Source organism: Anopheles darlingi, chromosome 2 (assembly GCF_943734745.1).
Source record: "Anopheles darlingi chromosome 2, idAnoDarlMG_H_01, whole genome shotgun sequence".
In the NCBI taxonomy this organism is placed as follows: Eukaryota; Metazoa; Arthropoda; class Insecta; order Diptera; family Culicidae; genus Anopheles; species Anopheles darlingi.
The window spans coordinates 6387178-6398779 of NC_064874.1; the positions used below are offsets into that span (position 1 = coordinate 6387178).

The following is an 11602-nucleotide window of genomic DNA, read 5'->3' on the forward strand; positions in this document are numbered from 1 at the left end:
TTTGATTATCGGTTTGGTTTGGGTTTTCAGTTCATTCTCGCTTCGCAGAGGGAACCTTGCTTCGTGATCTTTCGACTGGGCGTGTCACGATGGTAACATTAAAAACACTTTTCTCTAACAATAATAGTACGGTACTTTGTCGCCGCAGGCGAATCAATCGTTCCGATTTTTCTTCATGTGGCTTAGTAAAGAAGTAGGTATAACTTGATTTCGATTAAGGCTAGAGCACTGTCGCTTACGATTAGATAGGTTTGTCTTTTTTTAGGTTTCCGTCTCGTTTTATAAACATTCGCTATCTTTTGCTTTCTTTTACATCCACAAAATTTTCCTATCCTTTCGCATTTGTTTTCCTTTCCTCTTCAACAGCCTCACCGTCTCTGATGCTGATCCAAAACGTAAAGCGAACGGAGGTGGGTTGCAGTGAATAGTGAGACTAGAAAAGAAGAGGCTGCAATTACAGAGCAATAATAGTGGTTGATCTGTAGAGTTTCCTTTCGTGTGTGACTTAAAATCATACAATAATTATACAGTAAAAAAACGGAATCAGAAAACCAAATCCATAGGCAATAAGTTACTCTTACAACAGGGGACGAAAGGGGATGTCTTTTTAGTGTGTTCAGAAGCTCTGTCTGTCTACAGTGCGGCTTACGTTCGAGGGTGTTCACTCATCGCGCATCGCTGCTGTCTAGGTCTACTCGAAGGCACCAAACTGCTGCCAATACTCTTCCATTCAAGGCACTACTCGGTGGTCTACTTGTAACAAAGCTTTTGAAGAGAGTTAAACACAAAAAATAGCAGTCTGCCGTGGATTGCGCTATGGCTTCCCGTTACGCCGCAAGCCGAACCGGGCCGGTCCAGAATGGGGTCTTACTCAGAGATTAATGGTCTATACAAAATATTGTCTTACTATCACAGCTAGGGAACAAGATGAAGTAAAAGGAACGAACGAAATGAACATAAAGTCAAACAAACTATAACTAAATATTGATCGAAAGCAATCGTTTGGTACTGTTCGAATAAGGATCGGCAAAGTTCGAGCATATTTTTTCTTCCTCTTTTGGTCAGATTGTCAGGCTTGTCAGTTCTCGCGGGGACGGACGATTCGATAGGGGATCGGTAGGGAGCAGGGGTAACAAAGTGTGACTATTAGTGCAAAATATCGATAAAAATCCTTTAAATCTAATGTCTTTTTCAGTGTAATTCAAGGGGCACCACCAAACGGGGCCGGTTGAATTTTGTTCCATCGAGCTCGGTCTTTTTTCATGTTCTTGTTCTTCCCCTGTTGTCCTTCTAAGCGCGTCTGGGCGATTTTAAATGTCTTTGTCCGATTTCTTCACGGCCGTTGTATTGTTGGCTTCCTCCAACACTGCTTTCTCCTCCGCCAGGTCCGGTTTCTGATCGGGCTCCTCCAGTTTGGGTGTACTCGGTGTAAAGCCGCTGCTTGTGGTCACCACTCCCACCGAACCCGCCGGTTCCGCCGTAGTAGAAGAGTTTGTGGGTGCATTACTGGCAGCAGTGATCGTAGCAGTTAACACCGAGGCTGTTCCAGCTGTCGTTTGATTGTAGAGGAGTGCGGCCGATTTTTGCTGAGCCGCGAATGCCGACTGTAACGAGGCTGCCTGCAGCAACGTCGGTATGCCGCTGGCTTGTGACGTAAGGTTGGCGAGCAGATTGGATGCATGTTGCTGTTGTTGCTGTTGTTGCTGGCCCTGCAGCATTGTCGTTTGCTGCTCGGTTGGACCACCTACTCCGTCTCCGTGCTTGTTCAACTGGCTGTAGGAGTTGGTTTTGGTGCGCTTCCGTTTCGTCTCCGGATCGCAGGGGCTGGGCGTGCCCGGATGACGATAGGACACATGTTTGCGCAGCGCATCCTTACTTCGCGAAACGTGCGAACACACCTGACAGGCGTACCTACAAAAGATTGGACGAAACAAACGAAATAAATATACGAACGAATAGGAACGTCCCCGTACGCAGCCAGTTTGGTGGCGTGAGCAGCCATGCGCCTCCATCACTCACCGAACGTTCTGATGGGTTTCCAAATGCACACGCAGGTTGTATTGATTGCTGAGCTGCTTATTGCAGATGCTACACATTGCGTACAACTTCGATGATGGTGGCCTTTGCTGCTGTTGTTGCTGTTGCTGCTGCTGCTGCTGTTGCTGTTGTTGGGTGACCGAGTTTATACTTCCCATTTGCGCGTGCGAGGCAAAGTGAAGGCTTTTGATTAGCTGCTCGTTGTGGTTGGCAGAGGCCGCACCACCAGCTCCACTTGGCGATGGTACCAGTGGGTGTAGCGAGCCGGGCGTCGATGGTGATGATGCGGTCGCGATCGTCGTAGCCGCCGTAATCGGTGAGGCGCGCGTGTTCGTATTGGAGGCCGCATTTGGATGCGAAGACTCGAGACTGAAGTTTTCCGGCGTCTTCGAGGCACTTTCGTTCGTCAGAAAGTGGTGCGCCAGGTAGGGGTTCGTGGTGTTACTGACCGGCGTCACGGTGGGCGGTTTGTTGTAGAACTGCATCGGCAGCAGCTTGGCATTGGCGGCAGCAGCCGCTGCAACGACCGCCGATTGCTTAATCGATTCGTACAGCTGCTTCTCGAGCAGCGGAAGCGCGGCGTACGCACTTTCCGTGCTGCAGTTGTTCTGCGATCGTAAATTTTCCGCTATTTTCTCAATCTTTTTCCGCTTGTTTGTTGCATTTTCCTGCGCACCGGCTTGGGGTTTGCGGGCAGTGGTCGCATGCCCCGTGGATCGTCCCGTCGTTTCCTCTACGCCCGGTGTCTGGGGAGTGGGTGTCGATCGCACGGAACCGTACGATTGGCTGAGCATCGTATCGGACAGATCTTCCTCCTTCAGCTTGACATAATCGAGAAACAAGGGCCCATTGGTGAGTTTACACTCCTTGCCGTTATCACTCCCATTGCCGACATGTGATCCTACGAAACCATCTACCGTCGAGCGGCTGCTACTTGGAGCACCGTCCTGTTGCTGCTGCAGCTGCTGCTGCTGATGGGCACGAATCGGGGTGCTCGAGCGATGCAGCTGGTTTTGCTTCTCCTTCATTAGCACATCCTCGGCCAGATGGTTCATTTTCCAGATCGTTTCGGCCGTCAGCTCACTCCGATCCACGTGAAAGCGTCCAAAGAGATCGCATGCTGAGGTGGGCTTAGACGTGGATGCGTTACTCACTACAGCACCACCAACACCGTTGCTAGTGTTAGCGTCGTTACCATGGTTACCGGAGCTGCTACTGTTGTGTGCCGGTGTCGGGCAACCATTCGCCGCAGCACCGTTCGCATTGGTGGCCAGATTTAGTGCCTGTGGGAACACCTGCGAACCGGCGAAGGAGCTGTACGGCCGCGGAAAGAAACTATCGATCGGGGAGGACACCTTCATCGTGTGGTATGGTGACGGTACTTCGGAGTCCCGCGAAGAGGATGCTTCGGTCGAGGGTGTCGTCGATTTCTGGGGATTCTATGGAATGGAACAGGAGGAAAGAAACGGTGTAAGAGCGTTGGCAACGGAGTGAATCCTGTGGCGTCGACTTACGCTATTGAAATCCGCCAACCCCTTTATGCCGAGCGTTTCGGCGAGCGAGAGAAGAACGGAGATTTGCGCCTCGTACACATTCACCTCGCCCGAGTACATGAAGGTGATGAGGGCGGCTACGGCGTGGTAGGATGCACCGGGTAGCACCACCACCGGGTACTGGGCACCGTCCAGCGTGCGGAAAAGCTCGGAGAAGAACGTACTACAAGCGCTCAGCACTACGCGGTGCGCCTTGATTTTCTGTCCTTCCGCCATCAGCGTCACATCCGTCAGGTGTGACTGGTCCAGCAGGATCGGCAGTGAGCTCAGCAGACTTGCCTGGAAGGATCGAAGAAGAGTTATGAAGCTACGATTACATCCGGAACCCATTCTTCCGCGTACCTGATGATTATGCCATCGAAGGCAGAACTGCTGTGGACTTGAACTGCCCGCTGCACCACTTCCTCCTCCTCCTCCTCCTCCTCCTCCTCCTCCTCCTCCTCCTCCTCCCGGCACACCACCACAACCGAGTGCCGAGGGTCCACTGTTGTTGCTGATGCTGCTGCCACCAGTGCCATCTCCACCGCTGCAGCTATTGCGCCGACCAGCACCAGCACCGCCGGCGGCGGCACCGAGTGTGTGCGTGTTGGCGGCGTCCATTTTTAAAAATAAAGGCCAGTTTTAGGTCACTTAGTGCGAACGGAACACGCTGCAGAGGAGCCGAAGGACAGACCGAACGAGCGAGCGAGAGAGAGAAAGCGAGAAAAAGAAAGAGAGAAACCGATCAGTACGGTCGAATGCAGATCACTCCAATCACTGCAAACGCTGCCACCACCGCCACCGTGATCGCGCGATCGTGTCAGTAAAAATGCGTTCGTGGTGCGCCTACCCGCAGGATCGATCGACCGACCGACCGACCAACCAACCGATCAGCCGACCAGCCGACCAACCGACCGGCCGATCGATCGATCGATGTCTCCGTGTGCCGCGTGTGCGTGTTCATGTGTGATGCGTGTCGATACATGTCGTAGTGGTAGTTGCCCCTCTCGCCTTGCCCGCACCGGCCAGTAGAAGGTCCACAAAGAGTAGAGAAACAACACAAACGGCGAAACAAAACGAAACGAAAACAATCTCTCGGACTCGGAACTCGAACGAACGAATGGACGAACGGACGAACGGACGGACGGATGGCTCAGCGTCTCCGATCAACCACTTGTTACGTTTACCGCTTGGGGTGGAGCGTACGACTGGCATGCTCTACTCGCCATCCGCCTGAGAGCTGGTTGCTGCTGCTGCTGCGCACGCTAATCGGAATGTCCACACACACACACACATGTACCCCTTGCCGCACGATTCGGATAGCTCCGTAAGAGCTTCGCGGAGCAGCATCAACCACAACAACCACCACCCAGCACCACCCAGCACCACCCAGCACCAGCCGGCAACATACACGCAAAAGGTGCGACCAAAAACCATTCCATTCCCAACCATCGCGCACCCCGGCGCACACCATTCGGTGCCAGAGATCGAGAGAAAGAGATCCTCACGCTACACTCCCTCTGCCTGGGGTGAGATTATCCATTCGGCCACCCTAGGCGCGCGCATTCGGCATTGGCGCGATTCGGAACGGACGGCGACGACGGCGACGGCGGGGACGATGAGAAGAGGGAAAAATTGGATCCATCCCAGCAATGACGAAGACGGATAGCCTCCGTCTCCGGGTCGGCCCAAAATAAACAAGCAACAAAAATAACGCGATTCGCAGCGAACGCCTCCCCGCTGGCCGCACGGTCGGAATCAACCAGTAGATCAACCCCAAGCCCACTTCACCCCACCGTAGTAAAGTGGCAAAAACAAAAAAAAATCGAAAAAGAAAAACGTTAAACAAGTAGAGCAACAACGAACAGGCGAAGCAATAGGCGACAAGAAAACAAATAAAAATGTCGACCGATCGACGGGAGGTGGTGCTAGCGGAGGGGTGCAGTAGCGGAGGCGAATGATCGATGGCTGATTCTGCGATTGTGGCGATCGCTGCGAGCGGATTCGACGGGTTGGCTTTTGGTGAGCGGAATTTATTGGGGGTACGGAGAGGATGGTCGATTGTAAGGAAGGTATCGAAGCAAGCGTTGGTTGTTGCTAACGTCCAATGCAATTTCAAGACCCTATTTGGATCCAGCGTCACCGAGAAGTGTTTTGAACCATTTTGTTTTCTACTCCCTACGTATCAGGTAGGCCATGCCGACGATACCTTAGCAAAGGAGAAATCTAATACGGTTTGTCAAATTAATTATGAAGAGTTGAATTCGAACGACCGAAGGGAAATGTTACTTCTACTGTTGTATTGTTCATCAATTAAGATACAATTGTTTTAACATGTGATTTTTAACTCAAATGATGTACAAACAAATGTGTTGTCCAGGTGAATGAATTACAAAGAAGAAGAGACACAGTTGGAACACCAAGTTTCTATTGCTCTGGAGTTAGTTCAATACAAAAGATATTGAAGTAGTTTGATGTATGCAACGTATTCAAGTAACATTTATAATATTCACTACATTAAATCGATTGAGTTTCTTTTTGATGGCCATTGAAGTTTGTTAAAAATTTGTTGTAAAACTTATCGTAAGGCTTTACAAGCTTCGTTAAACTCTTTCCTTTCATGTAACACCAAATATTGACCAGAACCAGAATGAAAGATGCAGATGGAGGCGCCTAGCACGGCACATTTGCCCCAGGAAAAGATCCAGCAACAACCAGCAGCAAGGACGCCAACAAACTACGTGTTAATCGTGAAGCAGTGGCGGTGTCACCACCACTTAACCTCTGCTGATCTCGCGAGGGTAAAGTGGTACATGGTGGCACGGAGCGGGCATGAATCATTTCATACGGCAACAAACCAACCACCGCCTAGCAGGAAGTGATTGACATACAGAGAGCCGAACACCACAAGCCCGTGGCCATATGTGTGTGTGTGTGTGTGTTTCCCGATCTCGCCGGTGCGTCTGGGATGGTTTTGGTTTTGTTTAGGTGTCAGCGATGTTCACACCTTCGCGATCACGTTAAGCGTGATCCCCCTCCCCGCTCTCGAGGGGTGGTTTTGGCCAATAATCGTCACTTCCTAGATGAGCGACCCAGTCTGTGCTGCCGGTGCAGCTTGTTTTGCAATGCTAAATATCACTAATTTATGAGAAGGATTCCGGATGCTTCTTCCTTAACAGCGATGGAAGAGAACTTAACCTCACTTTACGTCACTGTTTCATTTCCACGTAAAACCATAGGCCTGCTGGGATGTGTTTACCGAAGCCCGGGAATGAGGAGACAAATCCTGGGAAAACGACATCGTCGATCGTTGACTTTTATGACTGTCGCCGCGACACTCATGCTCTTGCGACGCGGCACGGCATTACATTCGTTGGACAAAACAGAATCTCCGAGTGCGGTTATAAAAGTGTCCAATTCGAAGGAGAGTCTCGCGCAGAGGTAACTGCTGCTGGTGGTGCTAGTGGTGGTGGTGTGTCACGAACATTTTTTATTGCTCCACTCGATGGTGACTTGGCCCGTGGATTTCAATCGTTGCTGGTGTTGGCGATATCCCTTTACAGTGGGCCAGAGTGACCAAAAGCCCAGGCTGCTCGCTCGCTCGACCCCGGCGCTGGCCAGCATCGAGAACAAAAATACCAGCGACGACATCATGGACCCATGGGCACGACAATCTTTTGGGGAGGGAGGAAGCGGTTTGGCGGTTTGGCGGAATGGTGATCGTGGCGAGAAACGCTCGCACATACACACACACAGCGTGAACAATACCAGCGCGTGACGGGAAAACACCTCATGATCGTTGGCATACACAACCACACACACACAGACACAATAGCGGACTGATTGTGGGAACAGGAACAGGAGCATTCACCGCGAAGCATTCGTCAGTAAGTCAGCAGTCAGCGCGGATTTGTATTTTTAAATTTTCCATGCTGCGCCTTCGCCTGGCTGCTGCTGCTGCTGCTGCTGGCGCGCGCAAAAGGTTATCCCTCACCTTCGTTCCACATTACACCCCGCCCCAACGTCCGTCGGCCTACGAGCGGAGGGATACACACAACCACCAGCACCCCATCACCACTACTGGTTGATAGAATTTTCTTAAAATAAATCTCTCAAGACAAAAGCGGCAACTGCTGCTGCTGCTGCTGCTGCTGCTGCTGCTGAGCGCTGATAATGCGGCTAACACCGTGATCCGCGAATGGCGTCCATGGTATCGTTTGGGTGTATGTGTGTGCGTGTGTCTGTGTGCAAATATACACAATGAGAGCAACAGGCGAGGATCACGGACCCCTCTGTACGCACGTATGCAACAACTACACAGCCACATACCAGAAGGAGATCAAGAGTTTCGCTGCTTCTTCAGCTCCCCGTGTACCCAACAAACGGTCAGCGAGGCGGAAGTGTTCCATGGCATCGCGGATCTCTTCGCACACACTAACAACACAATGGCAGCGTCATCGTCTCCAGAACGGTGTCCAAAGACTCTATTTAAAATATTTTAGTCGCTTAGTAGATGTCATTTAAAGCATTTTAACATTTCAAAATTTGGACAATCTATAGAAGGAGGATTGATTGTTTTACTTCATGTTTTTTTGTGTATGATCGTTGTAGCGTTGGGGATCTCCAAACACTCGTGACACATACATCAGCGATCTCTCTCTCTCTCTCTCTTTCTCTTTTTCTCCCGTGCTTTCGTCGAGCGCACGATCGAGACGGGACCGCGCGTGGATCAAGGAAGTGTCCATCGCTCAGCAATGTGTATGTGTGTGTGCCTGCGCTAAGCGTGTGATTTCAGTGGGGGGTATCCTGTGAAATCACCCCCCATGTAGCACCCGCCGCCCCCCTTCTTTTTAATTGTTTTTGTCCGTGATACGCGCGTTCGGTGGAAAACCGAAATCCAACAGTCCAGAGTATTTTTAGGCACTTCTCTCCCCTTCTCCCTCTCTCTCTCTTACTACCCTCTTCTTCTCTCTCTCTCTCTCTCTCTCTCTCTCTCTCTCTCTCCTTGCCTGTGTTGAGTGTTGTTGAATTAGATTTCTATCCGCCAATCTGCTGGGCCTCTTCGGTGGTCCTCGCGACACTCCTCGTGCTGGTCGTACTGATCGTGTGATCGTCTTGGCCATGGATGTGACCGCATGGATGTCAACGACGAAGGAGAGGAGGAGGTGTATACGCGCGTGTGTGTGTGTATGAGAGACAGAGGAACGTCCGAAGGTGGCAGATTATGTCACATCGGCCCGGCAAGGAAGGGCAATCAATCACGCATCACGAAACCCTTGGCATGATCTGTGCGCCGTTCTAAGCCCTTTTTCAATGATCTCAGCACACGATCATTGCTTGGTTTGGTCTGAACTGAAACAGTGGAAAACGTGCATCAAAGAAATGTCATAGGTTTTTCCAGGAAATCGAAATCGTGTCCTCCACATTTTCCTTCTGTTTTCCCCATACAAATGGAGACTTTAAAGCTCACCGGCCATTCGCTCTTGCTCTCTCTCTCTCTCTCTTGCGATGACGATAAGCCGACAAGTGTGTGTCGCCGCTGTTTGTGAACATTCCTGGCGATGGAGGCGCACCGAATGACTAGTACCTCCTCTCCTCCCTCCCTCCCTTTCTTGCTTGCTAGGCGTGCTGTGTTGGCGAAGCGCAATGCGACTCGCGTCGATGGCCGACGGCGAGACGAAGGCGAAGCCATTGCAATGCCAATGACGGATTCAAACGGTGATGGCGAAGGGGATGGCAAAGGGGGAGGGACCATGAGGAGAGGGTGATGTGTGAGTGTGTGATTTATTCTTCGTGTCACACTCGCTCGCTCCTTTCCGAGATGGATAAAGTAGAATTAAGTTTATTTTTAAACCCACTATTCTCTTTTTCCTTCCATCTCTTTCAATCCATCGCTTGTTTGTCTCTGTTTCCTCTCTTGTGAGGATAATTGAATCAATTCCATTGGCCGAAAGCAATCGATTGGTCAAGCAAACATCGAAGATCGTAAAACACTTATCATTCCCAGGAAGAAACACATCGAAGAAGCTGCTCGGTCATCGGTCGTCTGCCATTCGCATTCCGTTGACCAACCAATCGTGACCAAGCATTACATTTGTTCCAGTAGGAAGGTAGTATTTTCCCCAACAAAAAGGGTGATCCATCTCATGGAGCAGCCAGTTGGATACGTCATTTTCCTGGAAGAGATTCCGAGACAAGATGTCAAACGAATTTCCTATTGTCATCTGCCACCGCATTCTTCTATTTCTTCTACTGCTGCTCAGTTAATGTACGTGTGATGAAACCATTTGCTGTGATTCTTATTCCACTCAATACATATAATCTAACAAATGTTTCCTTTTCATCAAACAATCAAGCTGAAGACAGTTCGACAAACTTCTGCATTCTTGTAAAGCATCTAACAAACATTAAAAAAAATCCTCATTCAAAGACGATCTGTTTTTTGTGCATCCTAAATCAGGGTTTTCCGTTGCCTCAGATGTACAATGCCCCAATGCAATACAATGCCTTGTCCAACCCTGTTATATACTTCAATCCACTCCAGGAAAGGAATTTATCCTTCATTGATTGAACGTCTAAATTTCAAATTTCCCCAAATTGCCACAAGACAATGGTGTGATCCGCTTATCCATTAACTTCTACCCATTCCCACGGATCCTTACTTGGTTGCTGCTATTGTTACGCTCGACAGTGTGACGGTGTGTGTCTCGCGCACGCTTAACGCGGGCTCGTCAGTCGTCGATTACGTCGCACTACGTGATCACGATCCGATCTCGCGCAATTTCCTGGCGCAAACACGCGCCACCTTCAACCAATCACGCACGACACTCGCACACACACACACACACACGCTCTCTAGGGGACGGTTCGAATCGAGAAGGGCAGAAATAGAAGACTGCTGCCCAGACCGTGCAGAATGTCTGGCGGAACGGTTTCTAAAATAAATTTCCAGAACCTCCAGCTCCAGGTCCATCCGTCCGTCTGTACGTCCGACGATCGATGGAGTCGCCGTTCGTCGTCCGCGCGTTCGCACGTGTTGTTCGCGACGCCCGGGGCGCGCGCGCGCGCGCACACACGTTCGTGGACTACCAGTAGTAGCAGCAGAGCAGAACGGAGAGCGAATGGCCAGTGGGCACGACAGCAGATGGATTGCGTATGGAGCGCCCGAATTCCAAAAATACACACACTGCACCCGGGGGCCGATAAGATCACTGCTCCTGGCGTGCGGTGACTACTGCTGCTATTGCTGCTGTTGGCGACTACGCCGCACGAGGATCACCAAATCCAAATGACACACAGCCGAATGTCCATATGTGTCCACCACGCACCAGCACCAGCATCAGCGCCAGCTCGTCGTGGACATCGCGTCGACTCACACTCTTGGATTCACATGGAAACCGCGATCGCCAGCTCCGGCCGGCCGGTGGGGGGGAGAAAGGTTATTTTGGAACGTTTTTCGGTTCCCCGGTTCTTTACGCAAATCGGTGTCGTTGCCGTTGCCTCGTCGGGGGTCAGTCTTTGTGCGGAGACCCCCCCTCGTATCAGGGATTAATTACCTTTTCCTTTACTTTTTGTTCTTCTGTCGCTCGCGTTGCGTTGATCGCATCGATAGGCGAGATAAGTCGGCGATAAGAGATAAAGGACCCCCTGGGGCTGAAGCAAAACAGTAGAAGAAGCACGCGCACTAACGGACTGACTGATCGTTCTCTGGTCGACACACACATACACACACCGGGAAGGACCACCCAAATGGGGAGCGGAAAGGGGTGATTCCCTGCACCGGGGTGGCAGATGTCCGAGCGAGTGTCCTCTGCTCTGCCAGCTGGACACGCGGTGGACACCCCGGAACCTGACCGGAGTTATACCTCACATCACGGGACCAAACCGAGACTGGCAACTGGCGCTCGGTCGATCGCTGAGCCAACAACAACGCGCTGATCATCGCGCTCGGACATGAGCTCACGATCGCGAGAGTGAGTGAGATGGAACTCGGAAAAGCGAGAGAAAACTCGTTAGTGAGCGAGAGAGAGAGA

At 51.0% G+C, this 11602-nt stretch overlaps 1 protein-coding gene across 1 annotated transcript; it reads right to left on the reverse strand.

Moving 5' to 3' along the window:
• Window positions 1-682: 682 nt before the first annotated feature.
• LOC125959704 (broad-complex core protein isoforms 1/2/3/4/5) lies at window positions 683-4007 on the reverse strand. The gene is made up of 4 exons (XM_049692588.1): window positions 3933-4007; window positions 3552-3869; window positions 2020-3476; window positions 683-1911 (listed from the first exon to the last, which is right to left on the reverse strand). The coding sequence occupies exons 2-4, from the start codon at window positions 3804-3806 to the stop codon at window positions 1311-1313; spliced, it is 2313 nt and encodes a 770-aa protein (XP_049548545.1). The 5' UTR covers window positions 3807-3869; window positions 3933-4007; the 3' UTR covers window positions 683-1310.
• Window positions 4008-11602: the final 7595 nt, after the last annotated feature.